At 38.4% G+C, this 24,307-nt stretch overlaps 1 protein-coding gene across 1 annotated transcript in view; it reads left to right on the forward strand.

Moving 5' to 3' along the window:
- The first annotated feature begins 4,197 nt into the window (after positions 1-4,197).
- Positions 4,198-24,307, forward strand: part of LAMB4 (laminin subunit beta 4) — a 67,374-nt gene continuing 47,264 nt past the window's right edge. Inside the window, exons 1-11 of the mRNA XM_053465463.1 lie at positions 4,198-4,322; positions 5,386-5,428; positions 6,937-7,094; positions 7,695-7,830; positions 12,517-12,590; positions 15,278-15,466; positions 16,928-16,991; positions 19,766-19,980; positions 21,982-22,102; positions 22,989-23,177; positions 23,738-23,917. Of these exons, the coding sequence (XP_053321438.1) occupies positions 5,395-5,428; positions 6,937-7,094; positions 7,695-7,830; positions 12,517-12,590; positions 15,278-15,466; positions 16,928-16,991; positions 19,766-19,980; positions 21,982-22,102; positions 22,989-23,177; positions 23,738-23,917 (1,360 nt within the window). The 5' untranslated portion in view covers positions 4,198-4,322; positions 5,386-5,394. The remainder of the gene's footprint in view (positions 4,323-5,385; positions 5,429-6,936; positions 7,095-7,694; positions 7,831-12,516; positions 12,591-15,277; positions 15,467-16,927; positions 16,992-19,765; positions 19,981-21,981; positions 22,103-22,988; positions 23,178-23,737; positions 23,918-24,307) is intronic.

The raw sequence follows: 24,307 nt of genomic DNA on the forward strand, positions 1-24,307 counted from the left end.
CATTTTTAAAAAAGGTTCCCTGAGAGTAAGGACAGTCAAAGAGGTGCAGCAGAAGTAGTAGGGCACTGGGCCTGGATAGCCAGGCACTGTGGAGCAGGAATTTAACAAAATTAACAAAAAAATAATCAGATTAAGACGGAGACAAAGCAGCAGCACTAGACCTTGCTCAATTGTTTCAATATTGAGTGCTGGGTAGCCTAATTTGGAATGATTGACTTTCAAGAAAGCCATCTGCTCAACCAGATGTGGGGAGAGCTCTGGGGGTTAAGTATGTTGCCTGTCACAGAGAAAACCCTACCACTTTGAACACTGGTGGGTGGGCATGAAAGCAACTGCTAGGCAACTAAATAGAGGCCTGGCCAGACAACAGCTTCTGTTGGCCCCAACAAGGTAGAGGGTCAGTACCAGGAGGTATTGGCAGTTTCTTAAGATATATTTCACCATTTCAAAGGCTCTACTCTAACATTGTGGTGCTTGGGTGGTACTAGTATCCACCGAAGTATCAAGGGCTACTTCCCAAATTAGTGATGCTCCAGTGGGTCTAGTGCAGCTCCTTTGCATGGATGCAAGGGATTGGGATAGGACATGCTGCTGGAACTACTGCAACTTTTGCTGGAAATTTCCTTTTCCAACTCCTGCATCTCTTTAGCATTCCCCTGGGGTGCTGCATCTCACGCACCCTACGGACAGCATGTCTTTTCAACTTTTTAAATTATTTTTAAGGGCCAACCTGCCTATAACTCTTGTGTCACAAAGGGTGGCTAGCATGTACTCTGGGGTACCATGATGGCTTGCATGAAATCTTTCTGCCCCTTTATCGGCCTACTGATCAGCTTCCCAACCCCCCCCCACACACACTTGGAATCATCTGCCTGGAAAGACCTAATTTTGTTCCAGCAAGTCAAGCATGAATTGTTTAAGGTAGATAAGTGAGGTTAGGACCTGGTAGTGGTCTGGCTTAAGTCCTTGGTCACATACCTAAATTACTTCAGGACCGCCACCACCTGCCCCATTAATGCTGCTGCTTTGACATGCCCCTGGAACGAAAAGCCGCAAAGTGTTCTAGAGTAGGCTGGTGCAGTGGATATCAGTACCCAACCTGTCTCTGGGAATCAATCACACTCATCGAGATGGCTGAGGCCTCCGTTGGTAGTACTGTGTCTGCTTCATGCGACTTGCAGTAGGGGTAGTTCAAACTTTGACCCCAAGCAAGAAGGCTTCTGTCTACTTGGCAATGGTATACCAGTGGCCACCTAACTACTACTTTTTCGTATAAGCCTGCCGCCAGCTCTGCCCAACCCACAAACACTGGAATCACTCCTTCTAACTGACATTTCCAAATGTTTTATATACTTGCTGGTAAAAATAAAAAAAAATAATGAAAAGGAATACCCCCTACTCAGGAATTTCACAGTCAATTGCCAGATTTTGTCAATAATATTTATTATGCAGCAATGAATTGAAGATAATGAAAAAAATAACTTGTCCAAAAATTACAGGTTTAGCAACTGTTTTAAATTACTCAAGATTTCAATTTTAAACAACTGAAAGACAGTCACAATGTGTGCAGGCCGAGTAGAATGCATGGTTTTGTCACCAATATTTATGTATCAATGATAAAGAATAGATGATATGATAGAAAGGTAATAAGAAAATTAACTTGTCTACAAATTACAGGTATGGCTAGTACCATAAATGTCCAATTGTGTTATCAACTAAACTTTGGAACAGGGGAAAATGTCTCCTGCAGTCCCTGTAATACAATATAGCTTCTTCAAAACAGTACATTGTCTGCACTAATATAGACTATTATTTAACTTGTAGTATTGTATATGAGCAATGAGCAATAATCTCAGGCTCTGCTAAACTAACTGTCACTGTCTCACACTCCAACTCCCATCAGTATGTAAAATGGCATCAGCACACTTATATATCTAATGCTTGTCTCTTCCCCTTGTAATCACCAGCATGAAAAAAAGTAAAGAACAACTCCAACAGGTTGTTGAACCCATCAGCAGCCAGAACCATCCCATTTTTTTGGCCACTTCAACCTTTCACTCATTGATATGTACCATCCTAAACACAGTCCATCCCACTTTACCTCATCAACGAGCCCCAAGACAGCTTGTGATGGTGGCAGGGAATGTGCAGTTTGTTTTCGTCGGAAATGGTCCTCATTATGGTTGATACGCCCTTACGAAAAAATTACTGCAGTTTTTCTGAAGTAAGGCTAGGTTTCCACTTGGGTTTTTGTCCGGCGTTTTTTTCTTGATGAAAAACGCCAGGAAAACTGCCAAGAAAACTGCCACTGCATTTACCTGCGTTTTGTCGTTTTTTCTGCAGTTTTTTCTGGCGTTTTAGCCTTTCTGTGGAAATTGCTTTTTTTGACCTTAGGCAGTTTTTCCAGCCTTTACAAGTTAGAAGTTTCACCCAGCTAAAAGGGATTGGGATAAATGGCAAGTATCTGCCCTCTCCTGATGTCATTTACTTGGTAGACCCTTTTGTCTCTTTTCTGTGGTTTGTAAGGCATGCTTTATTCTGAATGTCTGCTCCTCTGGGAAGATTGGCCCCAAATGATGGTGCAAATTGTTTGCTGTTGCTTTTGTCACACAGGATCCAGTCGCGTATGTTTGTTTGTAATGGCATGTTTGTTCCAAATGGTGTAAAATTCAATATGAACCAGTCCAGGACTTTGTTTTGTGTGAAACTGTTTGTTTTCAGCCTATTTCTCGTAGGACACACAGATACTGGGTCCATCCTCTGCATTGTAACTGTGGAAAAAACGCCATAAAAAACGCCAAGGCAATAAACCCACATGGCTTTTTCATGGCGTTTTTTCTCTCCCATAGACTTCTATTGGAGGAAAAACGCCAAGATTTCTTGCAAAAAACGCCAGAGTGTCAACATGCTGCGATTTTGAAAAACTGCCACAGAGCCCAAAAAAGCAGAAAAACGCCAAAGAGGACTGAAAAAACGCCAAACAGAAAAACGCCAAGTGGAAATGGCATTTTGCGATTTCCTATTGAATTACAGCTAACATCTGGCTGCAGCCGTTTTTCACAAAAAAAACGCCAGGTGGCGCTATTGTGCTAAGTGGAAACCTAGCTTAATACTGCAGTTTTTTGGACATGAAAAACTGCAATACTGCACATTTACTGCATTTGTACTTCACTGTACTGCAGTTTTACTGCACATTTACTGCACTTTGTTTATATTGCAAACCTACAGTTGTACTTCAATGTACTGCAGCTTTATTGAATTTGTACTTCCGTACAAAAATAACTGCAGTAACACTGCAGTACAGTGAAGTACAAATGCAGTAAAACTGCAGTAAATGTGCAGTAATATTGCAGTAAAAGTGCAGTATTGCAGTTTTTTCATGTCCAAAAAACTGCAGTATTACTTCAGAAAAACTGCAGTAATTTTTTTCGTAAGGGATTCATATGAATTTTCATTAAAAATAAAGTTTGCACGGAAACAAATGTACAAGTCTATTTCTCACCCAGTTTTATTCCTCCTACACAGCTCATTCTGCTTCAGTTAAAGATTGTGTTTCAATCTACATATTAAATTGATGATCATTAGCACCTGTTTAGTATAATACACCTAACTACATGCCTACAAAACCCCTGATTGATGCTCTTTTGAAGGCAAAGGGTCTTCACACCAAATATTGATTTTGCGTTTTCTTCTGTTTCACTCACTCTGCATTTTGTTAAAATATTTAAAAAATTAACATGTCTTTTTTAACAGCTTCTTTACTGGAAGGAAGCTTTTTTTCACACCTGCCTAAAACTTTTGCACAGTACTGTATGTATGTATATTTTAAATAACAGATGGAATAAGTATCTTGTGATAATACCTTTTTTATTGGACTAACAGAATTTTGGAATGACAAGCTTTTGGGAGCTCTTCTCCTGTTCTCAAGTCTAAAACATGTCTCTTCATAGACTTGAGAAAGGGAGAAGAGCTCCCGAAAGCTTGCCATTCCAAAATTCTGTTAGTCCAATAAAAAAGGTATTATCACAAGATACTTATTCCATCTGTTATTTGATACTGACACCACTGGACTAATACGGCTACAACCTCTACTCTACTATGTATATATTGTATATCATGAGCTGAGGATACACAGTGACACAGTTCAGTGTATTGTGAATGTCTGAAAATGCTGATTATTTCATGTATCACCTTTCAGTCTATGTTATGTGCTTCAACGTGCCTGGGGGGAAACACTTTCCATTTTAATTCTAGGTTCCCAGTTGTGTCTTTACTTGCTTTGTAGAATTCTTCCAGCTAACGCGTTCAAATACTTTGTCCAGGTAGGTTTATTTTCCCTTTATAAATATCTTTTATACATGCAGCTAAAATCTGTTTTTATTCTTATAGTATTTTGTTTAACTATGACAGATGTCATCAGTGTAACCTGCTCGAAAAGTGAGCAAATCCACCATATACATCTCAATGTACGAGCTCAATGTATGAATGTTTCTGAAAGAGCATTGTGTTAATGAATTTTGTAACTAATAATGTTTTAGGGAGCATTATTGATATCCACTCTGTCAGCTATTCAAGTTCAAGTTATGATAGGCCACTGTAATGGTTAGGCTGAAAAACCATCCAGCAAATTTGTCTCTGTACACTTAAGTAAATTGAATTTTATATTGAAATATAATATTTTTAAATATTTAATCCAATCTTTGTATATAAATAGTTAGTGGACCAATGGCTGGATCCACTTAGTAAGAAAGCAGTGGGTATTTTTGACTGCAGAAAATAATTTTCCAAGAAGATAAGTTCCCTGGTTTTAAATGAGAATTCAAAGTGACTTCAATTGTTTGCAAATAAGCAAATAAAAAGAAATTAAATGTTATAACTACATACTACATATATCACAACTACTGCCCAGCTTGATATTGATTTTGATTTTCTTTTGACTATTAGCACTAGAGACAATATTTTCTTGAAAAATACTACAACTTTTTTTAATAAAAATATTTCTTTCTTCAATGTGTGTTTGTTACATGTAGTGTGAAAGAATGTGCATTGTGTACAGTCTAATATGTTACATTTTGCCCTAGGCAGACTAAGATAGCTGAGTATTGGTTCATACTTCTGTATGAAATGGAGAAATAACACTAAAAAGATGTATGTATGTATATATATACCGTATATATATATATATATATATATATAAATATATATATATATATATATATATATATATATAAAAATATCTGTATATATATATATATATATATATATATATATATATATATATATACCTTTTTACATGAAATTACTGGCTGAGCAAAATGTATTTTGTATACATAAAATTAGGCAAATATTGTTCAGCAATTTATTGATACGTCAATTTTATTTTAGATAATAAGAATGACTCTGCTGCATTTCACTCTAATCTTCACATGTAAGTATAATTGCCAATTATGTCAGACAATAGCTTGAACGTGTGATTCTAATACATGTATAACCATATAACTTTTATGTGTTTATAAAGAGAATGTTTGATTTTTCTGATTTTTTATCTTGTAATCTGACTTCCACAAAGTGAGAATGTATTTCCCACTGAGGCAAGTTGGAAATTGATTGAATGGATTTTTTGTATTTGTATGAGTTAAATATGGCTGCCTAGTAATGTAGTTTACAACAGCACAAAAAAACCCAGACTTTCCATATATTAGTATTTATTGTTGTTATTGCATAGGGCATCATTTTGTATCAGCTGAATAGATTACAGGTTAAAAATGCCATTTGTCCTGTCTCTTCTCATTTTAGTTACTCTATCAATAATGTCACCGCATTCTTATTCTTAAATTGTTATACATTTGTGCTTAATATATTTGTTGCCAGGTGAGCATGCCTTAGTATTCATAAGAGTTACTTCTGGTGTATTTGCTAACCTGAGTTTTCAGCTTTCCACATTTAGTGTTACCCATAATTAATGACCAGTCAATTTAGATTGGCTGAGCTGACCCAACATTATGTATAGTTAGCTTGCTGGAACATCTTGGAAGTCAGCTCACTGCCTAAATTGTACATTATGCAGACCAAGCCTGTGCTCTCTATGTAGGGATTTGGCCATTAATGCATAATTAAGTCAATGAGATAAATTATGTACTTAGTTAATATTCCCTGGTTTCTCTGACTTTGTATTGTTCATCAAAACATGTTTTGCCAGGCAAAAAGTAAAATGGCATGTAAAGACTCCAGGGCTCTAATTTATGTTTTACTTTCAAGATGGAACCTGTTTCACATTCTAAAGTCTGCAGGGCAAATAACAGGGAAACTGGAAGTATTTGACTCCAGGTCACTATGTAATATAGGTCTCATTTTACAGCACAGAATGAATATCTATATCTGAGAATTACAAAAAAAAAATATTTAACGATAACCCAATTAGTTGGAAAAGTGTATGTGTTTTTAATGATTTATGATATTTTGCTTGTATATTTGTATAACATCTTTATTTCTCAATACCAAAATATAGTATAACAAAACTTTAACTAGTACACACATGTAAGGAAAGATCAATTTTGTATTAAAGTTTGTTGTAAACATTTTAACCCTTTGGATGCAACATATTGTTTCCATATTTAAAGATTGAAAAGGCAGAATTGAGGGAAAATTACTGTTCATTCATTGTGAAGTAAAAGGGTTAACATCACATGAAAACATTTTTTTTCCATTTGATAGCACAGTTAACTCTTGTAAACAAAATAACAATTCTCCTTTGTATAAAATGGCAATAGCTTGCTTGGAAATAGAAAATATTTTCAGACTTTTTTTTGGAACAAATGAATATTATTCTTTCAGCCTGTTAGTTTTGTATTATTTCCTCAACTGTCAAATTGTTTAAATCGAATCTCCACTGTTCCTTTCATACAAAGTATATTTATGCTTCCCCTTAAAAAAAAGCATTGGTAAGTATTGTGAAAACACAGGAAAGCTGTCAAAGTGCTTCATGCCATCCAACAATTGGAGATCTCCTTGTGGGAAGAAGTCAACAGCTCTTGGCATCTTCAACGTGTGGTCTTGATGAACCTCAAAGATACTGCATTGTTAGCTACCTTGAGGTTTGTATGTCTTATATGTTAAAATGAAGCCTACATCGCTGTGTTACCGTTATAGAATACAAATAATATTTGTCTGATGTTAGAATGAAAGTGCCCTTTTAACTATATATTACTAATGAAAAAGTGCAGCTGTTAAAAGTTCTATTGATCCCACAGGGATCAGAATTCCATATGATTACTCATTATCCCTCATTGTAATACTGCTACAGAATCTGCTGGCACTCTATAAATAAGATGCAAAATGTATTTATTCATTTAGAAAATATTTAAATTTGAAGAATACATTGAGATTTCCTTTATTTCCATGCATGTCCTTGTATGATCATATAAAACATTATACCAACAAAAAAATGGTTGTACTAGGATTAGGTAATTTTAATGTTTTTCCATATTTTATGATAATTGTTGTTTGAGGCATAATATATCACACATTTGCTATCTATGATTTTATTATTAGTAAGTATAACAGCCATTTTTGTATCATTGTATAATTGATATTTTTGGAATTCTTCCAAATTGAGCTTTTCTTTTTAATTGAACGTCTGATACATATTTATAAGTAAAACTGTAGGATGTAATCTTTGGATTTTTCCATTCTAGGACGGTCAAAAATGTTTCACCTGCGATTCTAGATACCCCTATAATCCTTATACACATCCTAATAGTCATCTGATTGAAAACATTATCACAACATTTGACCCAAACTGGAAAAATAAGTGGTGGCAATCAGAAAATGGTAAGAATAAATTACTAAATAAACTAGGTAAATTGAAAATATTATGCACAAAAGCGTTACTGACACATTTTCAAGTGAAAAAGCATGTCTATACTTGCTATAATATAACGAGAAAGAATACAACATAAACATTTGCCTGTGACCAAACAACAAAAGCTATGCTTTATGTACATTTTTTTTATGTTTATTTAACCCATGGTACTTGGAGCTGGGTCTCCTCTGATTGCATGGTCACATCGAGTTAGGTGTAGAACAGAGAAATCCTCTGTGTTGTGCTCTAGTAGGCACACCCTAGATCAATCTAAAACTAAATTAATTAATATCTTTAAAAATCTTTACCAAAACTAGCTTAGAACAGAGGTGGAATACTTTATTTTATTTAATAAAAGTACAAATCCCAGGGGTTCTGTGGACCTGAAGCTTCTCCTGCTGGGAGACAGTTCAACATATCCACCACCCCTCAGTAAAGTAACGTATTTCCCCATGTATAAGACGCACCTTAATTTTGGGGCCCGAAAATTACACTTCTATCATGCCCAGGTTCCAGGATGATGTGATGTTTGCTGTGCTGGAATCTGGGTATGCCTGGGCGTGACCATGCACAAGCAGCCAACACATGCACATCACTTTCAGTCTCCCTGTGCCCTGCCTCCTACTTACACATCCATACTATCACGCACACAAATTCATTAATTCCCTCATTCACGCAAACTCATACACCCTCCCCAACCCTTACCTGAACTGCAGATCTTCTGGTGCCTCTCTCGCAGACTTTGTTTCCCTCTGTGTTGCTCGAACTCTGAGTGAACTTCTCATGTCCAGCCCAGGGGAGCAGGAACGGAGTCATGTGATGTACATTCACATGACTCCACTGTATTCCTGTGTCTCCTCGACGGAACAAGAGACGCTGCTGAGCAACACAGAGGTAAGCAGAAAACAAAATCTACAACCACTGTATAAGACGCACCCCAAATTTTTTTTAAAAAGGTGCATCTTATACATGGTTCTGTGGAGCTCAAACTTCTTCTGCTGGAAGGCTGTTTCACATATCCACCATCCCTTCAGTAAAGTAAATCTCCGTTACATGTAGAAATTTTGGCTTCTCAGACCATTGCTCCAGTCCACATTAAATGGCCTTCCGGTACCCTGTTTGTTTTTGAATCCGAGAGGATCAGTGTCTTAGCTTGGGCTCATACCAGCCCTAGACAAACCATGGATGTGGTATTACATCACTTTTGGTGACCCGAGAGCCAGTCTGATTGTGTTGAATATGTTGCATTATGTATCCTTGTTTCTCCAGCAAAGCTTCTCACTCTAAGCCAACTGATCTTCTACAGTCTCTACCCATCCCTAGCCGTCCATGGACTCATCTGGCTAATAATTTTATTGTAGACCTACCATCTTCCGAAGGAAGTGGTGGTTTACTACAATCCTCTGAGGAAAGTGGTGGTTTGTTTTTCTGAAATAGCTCATTTTATCCCCTTACCTAAATTAATCCTTTGGTTTTTCCTCTGCTTCTCACCCTCAAACTAATGGCATTACAAAAAGTCATTGAAGCAGTTCCTCTGACCATTGGTGGATCATCACTGGTCTGACTGTACCAACTTCTCCCCTGTTCTGAAATTGTCAAGAATAATGTTTCTCACAAAGCTTCAAAAGTCTCCCCATTTTTCTGCGATTTGAGATATCATCTGTCTTCTTTGCCTTCATCGTTCAGGGAAACCCCATTACTGGCCATTGACCATTATGTTTCAGAATTGCTCGCTCTGCTGGCCACACCATGACATTCATTGTCTAAAGCTTCAGTGCACTATGAACGTGAGCTGAATCGTCATTGGTGACCTGCTCCTTCTTACTCCAAGGGTGACAGAGTGTGGCTGTTAACAAAACAAAAAAAAAACTCAAAGTTCCTTCCACGAAACTTACTCCTCGTTACATAGGTCCGAGTCCTTTCTTGTATCAATCCTGTGGCATATGATTACTTCCCTCACCAGCCTTCATATACCTTGAGTCTTTCACGTTTCATTACCCAAGCCTGGGCATACTGCTGCCTCACAATCGATCAGTCCCCCAATTGTAGAAAAGCCCTCTCTATTGGTGCTCCCTCACTCCCAACATGCTGTGTCTGAGTGCCAGGATATAACTTTATTTCCCAGCATGTGAGGATCCCAGGGAGCAGCACAAGTGGACTGCCCCCTCTTGAGCCAACAAAGATAGGGTGAGTGTGTGTGTCATTGTACATGTGTAAGTATATTATGTTAGTGTGTGTAAGTGTGTTAGTGTGTGTGTGGGTATGTTAGGATGTGGATGGGAAGTATAACAGCATGTATGTAAATCACTGTTTAAATGCTGTTTTTCATAATAAAATTATCTTGTATTGAGCTCAAAAACAATATATATGGAGCATGTAATAGGGTAGACAAAGGTGGTTTGCGAGACACAACCAAAAAATAGAATTATTAACTGACTGATTAATGATACAACCAACACAACATGTATTATATACAATGTGAAGGTGTTATAATAAATCCTTACACAAAACAACTCAATGAAAGGTGTACAGTCTGTCTTTAGCTCTACATAATGCGCTGTCAGGTAGAAATTCCAATTGTAAATCGAAATAAGGTAACCATATAGTCCACTATAAATCAGTAATCAGTTTATCAAGTAATCTGTTATTAATACACAGTCCAACAAAAAAATAATTGAACTACCACTGCATTTCTTCCATTATCACATAGCACCAAATACTTTCCAATACTGCAGTTTCTCAATATAAATAGCAGGGGCATAATTAGAAACCACAGGGCACTGGTGCAAAAATGGCCCCAGGGCCCCCCAACTTTAACAGCTAGTCTGTGCCATCATTGCCCTCACACAACTGATCTATGCCTTCTTTGCCCTTGCCCCCTTCCAACATAAAACATATGTAAACACGAAAATTATACACACACAAGTACACATCCATGCTCACACACACAAGTACACATCCATGCTCACACACACAAGTACATATCCATGCTCACACACACAAGTTCACATTCATGCTCACATACATACATCCATATATGCATATATACAAACACATATATATATACAAACGCATATATACCACCTCCCCTGCTTACCTCTCACATAACGTGACCTGCTGATACGCCCCTGTCTCCCCATGCCAGATCAAAATAGTTTAGAAAGGGCCCTTCCAACCTTGATCGGTGCCGTCCAGGTCAGAAGGGCCCTTTCTAAACAATTTTGACCTGGTCCGAGGAGACAGGAAGAAGAGGTCGGCCGAGCCCCCTAGAGGCACGGGCCCTGTTGCTATGCCAGTGATAATTTGGTGGCTCATTAGTCTGTACTGCAGAGTTTACATACAGTACTTGTTGTGCTGGATGGTGTGGGAGGTCAGGTGGTGCAGGGGCCCTTTTCCTGCAGCAAGGGTATTTGCAGAGACATAGACAGACTCCATTATGGGCATCAGTGATGGCAGAGTCAGCTTCCTATCTCCTGTCATGTGAAAGGACCTGCCTGTAAGATGCTCTTTCTGTAGTCACTTGTCACAGTCAGTAAGAGTGGAGGGTGCATGACTCTCTGCTTGCAAGGAAAAGGCAACGGTCAGAGTTAATGTGTCAGAATCCCAATGCGTCAACCTGCAGCTACAGGAAGAGAAAACTCTTGGGATAGAGGCTGGGATCTGTGTTTATGGCAGTCATGAAGTATACAGGTTTGTGTATGTATTTATGTGGGGATATCTCTGTATGAATGCATGTGGTTACACTTATTAAGCATATCTGTGTATGTACGTGTGTGTATGGATGTGCATTACGATGCTGTGTTTTTATGTGTATCAGTGCAGCACAAGGACAGCTTCCATGTAAAGAAGTATTTTGATACAGCATTTTCTGATGGTAATAGGTTATGTGCGGACATTCAGTTTCATGAAGTTTTATGGGATAAAACCTTGTTCTGTATTCCTGTGGATGATACTGTATGGAGCTTTCCTATACAAGGCTGAATTGTGCTGTGACAATCTATACGTTAATTTAAAAAAAAGTACCATCTTTGTAGAAGGCAAAAGTAGTAATCCTATTGAGCAGTCATTGGATAATACACTGTGTGTGTATACAGTATATTGGTATGTTAGAGAATTACACAGATTGCCCTACCTGACCTTGATCTGCTCCTGCAGCTCATTATATAATTTGCATGATCCTCATGTTTTCTGTTTTGGATTCTTGAGGATTACACGCTGAAATAAAATGAAAACGCCACATTTTAGTTATTTTTCGGGGCAAAATACCCTCCAGATTTACACAGTCTGGTACACCATAGCTCCAGACGAACAGAGGAAATTCACCTGCCTCTTGGTAATGGGTAGTTGGTCCTTTACCCACAATGTCTATGAGTAGCCTTTTGATATTATTACATGTATATTTTTACTTAGTTTAAGGTTTGGAATATAAGGCAATGTTTGAACAGGTTTGTACTCTTACATTTACTGTGTCCTAAGATACTGTGAACGATACTAGCTTTGCAGACTAAACAAAATCAATGAACTCCTCAAACTTTTAAAGACATGGTCAAAACAACCTTTTTTTCTCCTGAACACAAAAATGTAAGATGTTTTTAAGGTAGTAATAATGAGGTATGATTTCAATGTCCTTAACCTAATTTTTGTTTGCATTGTAGGTAATGACTATGTTAGTATTAGACTGGACCTGGAAACATTATTTCAGTTCAGCCATCTCATCATAACCTTTAAGGTATTTAAGTTTAATAGGCATTTTATCATAAAATAACATGACAGTAATGTATTGATTATTTATATTATTATGTATAACACAATGTTTTCTATAACATAATGAAAGAACAATAATTAACCCCTTAAGAACAATGGGCGGTCCCTAAACCCATTGAAAACAATGTATTTTGAGCCCGTATGTACGGGCTTTTTCATTAAGGGGTTAAGGTTGAAGCCAAATTATTTTTTTTTTAAGTACAGAGAACAACCAACACAGAGACCCATGCATGGGCGTAGGAACCCCTAAAAATCTGAGGGGTTAGCATTTTCCCCATTAGATACCCCTTTTTTCTCCCCATCAGACACCTCTTTCCTCACTATCCCCTACCCCCCATCTCTTTTTTTGCAAACATGTACAATAATATATAACTTGAAACTAGGAATGCACCAAAATGAAAATTCTGGACTAAAACCTAAAAAATTAATTAAAAAATAACCACACATTACAAGTAAGTAACAAACCAAAATTGGACAAAAAAAATTCAATAACATTAATATTATATATATATATATATAATTATTAACAGCAATCACACTCCTATCATGGCCAGACATACTCAGATTCCAGCATGTACTGGCTGACTTAGCATGATAGGAGTTTGATTGTTTAACAGCAATCATACTCCTATCGAGCCCAGGTTCTAGCATGTCCTGGCTACCTGGGCATGATAGGAGTGTGATTGCTGTATATATATATATATAGATATATATATATATATATATATATATATAATAATTAACAGCAATCACACTCCTATCATGCCCAGGTAGCCAGGACATGCTAGAACCTGGGCATGATAGTAGTGTAATTACAGGCTCCCTCCTTCTGACTTTACCGTGACATTGAGAGGTCCTCTCCTCCGTAATCATCCCCAGCATCCCTTTGTCCCTTCATTCACTAAGCCATGCCTCTGTTTTACTTGCTCCCTGTGAACTATGGATCAAATAAACAACACATGAAATAGCACTTGCATGTATAGATCAACTGAATAAGACATACTGTTCTGCCCTCACGATGTGTTGCTAGTTTGTCAGACAGCGAACAACAACTCAATAAAAACCCAGGAAGCAAGGGTACTGTTTGGACTCTTACTGAGACTCTTCAATATTTGATATCTCTATTTTCATCTTTTTTACTTTGTAAAACTGCAAAATATACAGAATTAGGAACACATATATTAGAACATTGTTTGTACACATTGTCAAACTACAATGAATACAAGTGACAGGCATACATGACTATTCATCATCAACTGATAGAAAACAAAGGCCTAGCTAGCCAAGCTCATATCACCTTACTGACATGAAAATAATATACACCAACATGAAACAGTACTTAAATCAGTGAAAGTATATACTAATGCATTTAAACCAATGACTTATATTTCCAAGGCCAGTGTGTGCAAAAAGGGAGAACCCATAACTGTTACTTCTCCTCAGACTTGCTTACAGTGGAATAACCTGGAACAGGAACCTGGTGGTGAACACAGAAAGTTCACCACCAGGTGGCAGTGTAAGGCACCAACTTTATATATACTAAGCACAGACATATATACAGATATCAGAATACAAACAAACCCTATATTTGCAGGTATACATAAATAATGTAAATAATTGAAACAAGCATAGCAGATACAGATCAACAGAATAACACACAAACCCAGCTTTGCAGGTATAAATCAACTGGAATTCACATAAAGACTCAGCATTAAAGGTATAGATAAAAACCCCATAAATTACGGACATAGATCACAGGTTGCACAACCCAAAGCCAGCCCTGGTGTCCACACTCCCCACATAGAACCTCACCAGCACCCAGATTACACAAACAGATTACTGTCCAAAGTGAGCCAATTTTGTCCCCAAACAGCCCAGCGTGAGCCATCTTTGTCACCAAACAGCCTGCCCTTTGCCATCTTTGTCCCATAAACACGCTGTCTGTGCCATCTTGGTCCCCAAGGCTCAAACACCCTGCTTGAGCCATCTGCTGAAGTCCTGTGATGGGAGCCTGATGCCTCTGTCTCGCTGCTCTGCTGTGTTGCGCGCGTCTTCGCTGCTGAGCGCCGGCATATGACATCACATTCCGGCGCTCAGCGTGAAGCGCCGGCACCGAGACAGACGCCTCGCGCTCCCACCACTGCAGTGAGGGCAGTGCTGAGGCGGGTGGCGGCAGGGAGCAGAGGAGACAGAGGGGCGCCGAGCGGTTGCCGAAAACTCTTTCATGAGCGACCGCTTGGCACCCCTCTCTCCTCAGCCTGGGTGCCGTACGGCATTTTGATTAAGGGGATTCCTATGCCCCCCTGGGGGGGATTTCGGTCCCCTACCCCGCATGATTTACTGAGGGGGAATCTGTCCCCCCCACCCCACCCCCGGTTCCTATGCCCATAGACCCATGTCATATAATGCAACTGATTCTGTTAAATGTAACACACAGGTAGCTGATAATATTTCTGTGGCAAGACATCTATTTTAGAGGTTACAGAACCCTGCTTTATGATGAAAATGCAATATCAGAGTGTAGTCAATGTTTTCTATTTTGATCCTTTGTGAATCAACTTAAATGCAATAAAAAATCAATGCAATTACAGTTTGGTATGCCTTTTTTGTTACTGGCCTGTATATAATATTTATGTTATACTTCATTGGTAGACATTCCGACCAGCAGCAATGTTGGTTGAACGATCAAGAGATTTTGGAAAAACATGGAAAGTTTTCAGATATTTTGCTCAAAATTGTGCTTCAGCATTCCCTGATGTTAAACAGGGTTATGCAACTAATGTGGGGGATGTGGTTTGTGATTCAAGATATTCTGATTTAGAGCCATCGACAGAAGGAGAGGTAAGACTTTTTTCTATTGTATGGCTTTGGGTTAATGTTTTTTTTGGTGATATACTTAACTGGCAAATGAAAACGCTCCAAGCTCTAAGTGCCATCACAACAAATATTTACAGTACTGATCACTATACATATAAAGTGACCTGAAATGCCATAACTAGTAACGTATATAGTGACCGACAATTACTAAAGGTAACTTTAAGTTAATGCAGAATTTAAACTGAATTAAACTCTGACAACTTTATACTACTCAGATATTAAGTTTGGCATACTTGATGAGGGTCGGACTGGGAATTAAAACCAGCACTGGAAATAATTGAATACAAGCCTCATATTTCATGTTGTAATTTTTGGCACACTGCACATTTTGGGTCACGGCCGCAATATTTTAGGTTAGAATAGGGGCAAACCCTGCATTTTAAAGTATATTGAAAAACACAATAGTCTAAGACTCTTTTGCGAGCAGGGCTCTCTCCACCTAATGTATCTTCGGTCTTAGTCTGTCAATTCCAGTCGTGTCATACCCCCGCTTTATAAATAAAAGATAATAATAATAAAATACAATAAAAACACATCTTTCCCAACATCACTGTGGCCCATGACATCATTTAATGAGCTGGAACTAACTGAGAGCGCACAGGTATAGTTTGTATAATGCAAAAAAAAACAATCTTTTTTCTCTTCAGGGGAGGCTGCCTACCGGGAAATCTCCTGGTATCCTGGTAGGTCAGTCCAGACCTGTACCTGATGGATAGTGACTTGACTGCATTCCTATTCAATAATACAAAAGTGTCATATTTAGATGTAAAAGAGAATCAATAATGCATGCAAAACAGACTGTTCTTCATCTGTGTGTTTGTACACTAGAATGTTATCAGAAGTACCATGGGTGCAATGGTCAACATGGTCATTAAAGTGTATCAAAATGAAGACATAGGGTTATGGAGAAAAAGGCCACAGTGTTATTGGACTATGTGACAATATCATGCAACCTTGAAGACAGGCTGGGGTCCCTGCTTGTTACACGCTAGGCACCTAACCCATAGGATATGGAAACAAATCCTAGCAAGCTCTACCTGGCACTTTACACTTACCAGGAAATTATTAATTTACAGTGGGGCAGCCTTTTCTTAATGCTGCTTACTGCCCTGTTAAGCCTACATAACTTGCTCCCCACATTCTATATTCCACTGTGCACTGATAGAGACTTTTATTGCTGTCTACATAGCAAGATATACTATAAGCTCTGACTGGTCTATAACTAATAACCAGCTGCATATATTTAATGACAATTCCATGCACCATCACGCAGCCCTTAAAATAAGTTCTTAATTCTAGGGTTGTTCCTACAAAATACTGTCTCCAAGATTCATAAAAAAAAACCCACAAACCAAATGGCAACTACCTAATTATGGTTTCATCATGCTGCCATTAGAAAAGAAAATACTTTTTTTTATTTCGTAGGTGATTTTAAAGGCACTTGATCCAAATTTTGACATTGAAGACCCCTATGATCCATTCATCCAAGGTATGAATAACTGGTATGATATATAATTCCATTTTTACATAATGATATCGTTAGTCAAAGTTCATACAATTTATTAGGCCAACATAAAAAAAAGATGTAAAGTTTAATGTGATACACATTTCAGGACCTCAGAGATCTTTTCTACAGAGAAAAGACCTCCAAGGCCCTGAAAGCTTACTTAACCAAACATCTCTATATAACGTTGCATCCCTTCATGTTTTTTTGCAAGCCCGCATCCAACAGCACTTATTATCGCCGCAGTAGTGAAACATTTGTACCAAACATTTTTTATGTGTGTTTGAACACCTCTTGATTTCTTCACAAAACCTACCTACCAATATTTATTATAATTTTGGGGATAACTGCCAGAAGAATGTGTTCTTGATTCAAATTGTTCACATTGAAAATGTGTGGGATTAAAGGTAAGCCTAGAAAGCAATGGGTTAAAATCTAACAATAAGCAGTAATTAAGGTAAGAAACTAATTAACAAAATGCTAAATGGGATGACCCATGCAATCCCTTACATTGTATCCAGAGCCGGCCTTAGGTGTTCTGGCACCCTGTGCGGACTACTCCTCTGGCGCCCCCCCATCCCATAAAAAGAAAGGAATAAAAACTTGTAACAAAACCCCAATCACTATATACTACGCCAAACATTGATGTGGTGTAGGCCTACCACTTCATTGTCTGGCTTAGTAGTAGGGATGCACCGAAACGAATTCTAGACTGAAACCGAAAGTGCAGCATTTACCTGGCCAAAACCGAATATGACCCCCCCACACACCATAAAGAAATCTAACACTTTTATTTAAAGTAAGTAACACACCAAAATAGGACAAAACAATTAAATAACAATATTATATATATATAATCATATATATATATGATTAACAGCAATCACATTCCTATCATGCCCAGATTCCAGGATGTACTCGCAGAGTTGGCATGATAGGAGTATGATTGCCCTATCTACCCCTTCTCACTCCCTTCTGCCCTATCTACCCCTTCTCCCTATTTACCCCCTTTCCCCTGCCTCACTCCCTTCTCCCTATCTACCCCCTCCTAACTATCTACCCTTTCCCTCTTTGAAGTTCACTTACCTTTCAGGAGTCCTGCGGTGGGGGTGCAAGGCCTCTGCCTCCCAGCTCTGCCACTGTATGGAACAGTATAGAGTGATGGGAGTTATGATGTACTTTTAGAGCATAATTAGATCATGAAAAAGACATTGGAAATGGTACAGCATAACACCCATCACTCTCACACACTTACCAATCCACACGTATACCAATCCACACGTATACCAACCCACACGTATACCAATCCACACGTAAACCAATCCACACGTATACCAATCCACACATATACACCAATCCACACACATATACCAATCCACACACATACCAATCCACACATACTAATCCACACGTATACCAATCCACACGTACACTAATCCACACATATACCAATCCACACATATACCAATCCACACATATACCAATCCACATATATATACCAATCCACATATATATACCAATCCACACATATATACTAATCCACACATATACACCAATCCACACATATACACCAATGCACACATATACACTAATCCACACATATATACCAATCCACACATATATACCAATCCACACATATATACTAATCCACACATATACACCAATCCACACATATACACCAATCCACACATATACACCAATCCACACATATACACCAATCCACACATATATACCAATCCACACATATACACTAATCCACACATATACATCCACTCTCACTGAATGCTTTCCTACCTTTCCTCTTTTCTCCTTACAGCTTCTGTTCCTCCTCTTCGCTCCTCTTCTTCAGTTCTTCTGTCCTCTCTGTCTTCTTCCGGGTCAGAGGGCACGGACAGCGGTGGGCGCGGCTTCAGTGTTGTGCGCCGGGATCTGACAACAAACCCCGGCGCACAGCAGCTGTTGCCACGCGGCTCACAAGGGAGCGGTATCGGAGGTCTTTAACAGACCTCCGGCTCCCTTGAGCGATTTTAAGCCGGGTTCAAGGGAGATCCTTGAACCGGCTTAAAATCACTCAAGGGAGCCAGAGGTCTGTTAAAGACCTCCGATACCGCTCCCTTGCGAGCCTGCTCCTCCAGCGGCGGACATTATTGTCCGTCTCTGGAGGGGTGCCGGGTGCCCCCCTGATGAGCGGCACCCGGTGCGGACCGCCCCCCCCCCCCCGCTAGGTACGCTACTGGCGGCAGCGGACCCCGCGGCGGTGGCGGCGGACCCCGCGGCGGTGGCGGACCCCGCGGCGGCGCCCCCTGGAGTGTGGCGCCCTGTGCGGTCGCACAGGTCGCACACCCCAAAGGCCGGCCCTGATTGTATCAATTTATCACACATCATTCATTTTTTACATATCTTAAGTCATTGATGCTAGAGTCAGTAATATTTCAAGGTCCTGGGAAGTCAAGTTTTAATTTCCTTAGCAATTCCCATAAGGGAGCTAAAAGTTTTTCAGTAGTTAAGCCATGGGGACCAGATGTCATGATATTTTTTGGGGCCAAAGAATATATTGCATTGTCTTCTTGTTAAGTTTCTTTCTTGTGATGCTTTCAGGAAAAAAGGAAATACTAAATGAATCTATAATGGTTTTCTCCTCTTTTAGTACTTAAAATGATAATTGGGTCGATTGAATACGTGTAAATGTTTTCATTGAAATTATACCACCATAAAAAACTTTGAACTGGCAACATTTACCAATATCTCCTTGCTTTTAGATCTTATTACTATAACTAACTTAAGAATAAACTTCACAAAACTTCATACCCTTGGAGATACTACGCATTATGGAGGAATAAGTGGACCAGAAGCAAAATATTATTATGCGATTTATGAAATGATTGTAAAAGGAAGCTGCTTTTGTAATGGTCATGCCAGCGAGTGCATCCCTGTGGAAAATTCAAATAGTGATTTATTTAGCCAACCTGGAATGGTAAGGTATTGGTAAGACACCATTGCAGTTTGTTAGGTGAATCATATTTTTCACATTATAATGTTTCAGAAAAATTGCAACATTAAAAGCTTTCTATCTGCTTTATAATCAGTGATATACATCCATGGAAATCGGTAGGCTTTGGACCTAGGATCACAAAGGGCCTTGCTATTTTGTCAGATCCATGCCACCAGAGTCACGATATGACCAAAACTATGTGGACATCCCTCCTAATTATTGAATTTAGGCGTTTTAACCATACTCACTGCTAACAGGTGCATAAAATGAAGCATGCCATCTCCATAGACAAATGCCAGCAGTAGAATGGGTAATAAGATGGAACCTTTTCCACAAGTCTTTGTGAAATTTTTGCCCTGTTAGATCTGTTCTGGTCCACGGTAAGTGATACCATTGCGAAGTGGAATTATCTAAGAGTGACAACAGATCAGCAATGAAGCGGTAGACCAAACAGATTGGGGCTGCTGTAGCTAATGCGTGTAAAATTTCCAAACTCCCACTGGAAGCAACATCAACACAAGCGTTGCATTGCCAAGTAGCTGCACACAGTCACTGGACTCTGGAGCGGTGGAAACATTTAGTGGAGTGTTGAATCACGCGCCACTATCAGAAAGTATAATGGATGAATCTAGGTTTGGCAGATACCAGGAGGACTATATACCAGATGGCATAGTGCTTACAGTAATGTTCGATGGAGGAGGGATAATGGCATTAGGTTGTTCTTCGGGGGTTTGGGCTAGGCCCTTAGTTTCAGTGAAGGGTACTGTTAATGCTACAGGATTCAAAGACATTTTAGACAATTGTATGCTTCAAACATTAGGTTACCAGTTTGGGGAAGACCCTTTCCTTTTCCAGCATGCCTGCGCTCCTGTGCACAAAGCAAGTTCCACAAAGACATGGTGTGGAGGAACTGCACAGAGCCTTGACCTTAACCCTATTGAACACCTTTGGAATGAACTGGAACGCCAATTGCAAGCCAGGGCTTCTTGTTCAACGTAAGTACCTGGCCTCACAAATGCACTTTTGAGCACAAATTCCCATAGACACACTCCAGAATCTTGTGGAAAGCCTTCCCAGAAGAGTGGAGGCTGTTATAGTTGCAAGGGAGGGGTATGCAACACCATATTAGTACCTATGGTTTTGTAGTGGGATGTAAAATAAGCTACTACAGGTGTGATTGTCAGGTGTCCACATACTTTGGTCATATAGTGTACTCTTTCCTGTTGTCTTACTCGTGCATTACAAACCAAGGCACCAGGAAATAACAACATTTTTATGCTCCATAGTAAATATGTTACAAAACAGCGAACACTGAGCACATTGAGGTCAGAATATGATATATACTGGAGACTAGTGGGAAGCAGACAAGAAATGATAAGGCTGAGAGGGTTATAAAACATGTTTGCACCAAGCAATGAAGCTATCTTTAGGGTACACACACTGACTGCATTGTATTGCCTATAGCAGACTACAGAGCCATGTAAAAGCCATTCGGGAGCTAATTGGTCCAAATTGGTGCTTTCGGTTTTGCCTAACCAGTTAAAGAGTTAATAGTTGCTGTCTCGTCCGGTTGTAATGCTGGGGTGTAACCATATGGTTAAGAAAGGCATTTGTGAATAGCTGGGTTTTTAAGAGTTGGCAATTAAATTGTAATGGTAGAGGCTGGTTGAATGTGATGAAAATATAATTATTAGCTGGTCCTAATAGTTATTACCCCTACTTGGGGTCATGCTTAATTTTGTTTGCCCAGGGTGGCTTGTGGAGTTGAATGTATTCAGCAATCATAGGTAAGATAGTCAAACAATATATGAATCAGGTAAATAATGTGATCTGTTCTGCCCTCTATGTTTGCAATATTTTTATATTCTGTTATGTAACTATATTTAACACATACGCTTTATGTAAAGAATAATCTAATATAGTTATTCTTGTTCAGCACTTTTTTCTAAGTGAATGGATTCAAATCTTGCAGCATTCTTATAGGTGCATGGGAAATGTGTCTGTCAACATAACACAGATGGTGTGAACTGTGAAACATGTAAAGAATTTTATAATGATGCTCCATGGAGACCAGCTATTGGCGTCAATGACAATGCCTGCATGAGTAAGTATTAATATATATAAAAAAATAGATATTTTTGGTGCCCTACAGGGGTTTGTGCTCTTTTATTATACCAAAGATTATTATATTTATTCACTCTTGGAATGCTCGAAGGTAATTAGGTTTTAATTAAAATACTAGCTAAGACCAGGGTTAATTAACTAGAGCTTAATTACTGATGGTTTGTGGCAATATAATAATGTACTTATCAGTATTTCACATACCCAGGGAGCAGGTATACAACAACATAATGTTGACTATAATACACCACCACTATATATACAAATTGTCTAACATCTCCTTGGCGCCAAGAGAAAATAAAGTTCTGTGGATAAGTTGCAATTAGAGGAATTTTGGTAGACAGCCACGCTTGAGAAGGTTCACCACTGTTCCAAGTCTTCTCCATTTCTAGAAAATGGTTCTCACTTTGCTGGAGTCCCAGAAGCTCAGAAATGGCTTTGTAACCTTCTCCAGACTGATTGATGTCAATGACTTTGTTTCTCATCTGTTCTTGGATTTCATTGGATTGCAGCATCATGTGTTGCTTTTTGAGACCTTTAAGTCTGACTCACTTTGGAAGACAGTTTCCATTTAATTAATGTTTAGATTCAACCGGGTTGGCAGTAATCATGCCTGTGTATGTCTGATGAAACTTAACACACTATGAATTCAATTTAGTTAATTGGTTGATTTAGTAAGTAAGGGGGCACATAGGGCCCGGTAGTGTTGAATTACTTTTTTCTCTCTATACATGATATCAATTAAGTGTGACAAATATGCAAAAAATGGAAGAAATGGGGCAAATATTTTCTATCAAAGACTGGGTAGAAAGGTAGCAAAGCAATGCAACTTTCTCTTATATATGTAAATAATATCTTTCTTTTTCTAGAGTGTAATTGCAATGGCCATTCTAATAAATGCCATTTTGATATGAATGCGTATCTCTCCAATAATGGTACTAGTGGAGGTGTATGTGAAGACTGCCAGCATAATACTCACGGGAATCAGTGTGAGCAGTGTAAACCATACTTTTATCACGATCCTTTGAAGCATATTTGTGATATTAACACTTGCATACGTAAGTCAGCTTTTTTCCTGTTTTTAAAAAATTGTATTAATTGTATATGAGGTTATTATTTATAATAATGCCAGCCAAAATCCAAATTATATTCCTAGTAATATTTCTTCACCTGTGGTAAAGACATTTGTTTAGTCTGTATGCAGGCATTATTAGTCCCTGGTAAGGGTTAACATGTTACAGTTTAACAAATCCTATTAAAAGTTCATTAAAATGATATCCCTCTGGATAAAGAGAATCAAACAGCATGCTATTAAAAACACAATTAGAGCTGTCAATCTCTGATATCTGTTGGTTAAATCCCCTCATTCTCAGCAAGTTTACACATTGATTTAATTTCTGTCATTTACAAAGGATATTGTGCGATGGTATGTGTTTTTATATTTGTATGATGTCACTATGTGCTGTCTTGTATGTTCCCAGCCGATTCTATTTTAAATAGACTATTGAATTTAGTTTGATTCTTTATATTTATCCACTTGGTCAGTGCTGGGTAATAGCTATATGATTTTGGGGTTTTTTTTATCGTTAAATAATAATTTCTGTACATTTTTATTTAGCCTGTGATTGTGACCCAGAAGGCACTATAGAAAATGGGTTATGTGAGAGTCAAACAGATGAGAGCCGTGGGACAATGGCTGGCAAATGCATTTGTAAGCAAAATGTGGAAGGATTCCGTTGTGATCAGTGCAAGCATGGATACTTTGGACTGAATCCATCTGACCCGTTGGGTTGTCGATGTGAGTACAACACTTGCATTTAATTTAACCTATTCAAGCTGAGTACTATGTTATATGTGAGAGGAGTATCAATTTGCAAATTATTGAATTTTCCTACTTAACTTTAGCATACACACTTCACATCCTCACTATATTATCCTCTACCCTCTCTCATTAAATGTATGTTTTACATATACATTTAATCCTCTGACCCTCTAATTGTCCACTTAACTCTAGTTTGTTAAATTACTTTAGGAATGTAAATGTTATCACACCTCCTTTTGTTCTTTCCTCCAAGCTCTATATATTGAGACCACTTAGACTTTGCAAATATCTTTCAACCTCTACATCAGTTACAATTTTAGTAGCCATTCTATGAACACTTTCCGATATGTCAATATAGTTGTTCCA

Source organism: Spea bombifrons, chromosome 4 (assembly GCF_027358695.1).
Source record: "Spea bombifrons isolate aSpeBom1 chromosome 4, aSpeBom1.2.pri, whole genome shotgun sequence".
Classification (NCBI taxonomy): domain Eukaryota; kingdom Metazoa; phylum Chordata; class Amphibia; order Anura; family Pelobatidae; genus Spea; species Spea bombifrons.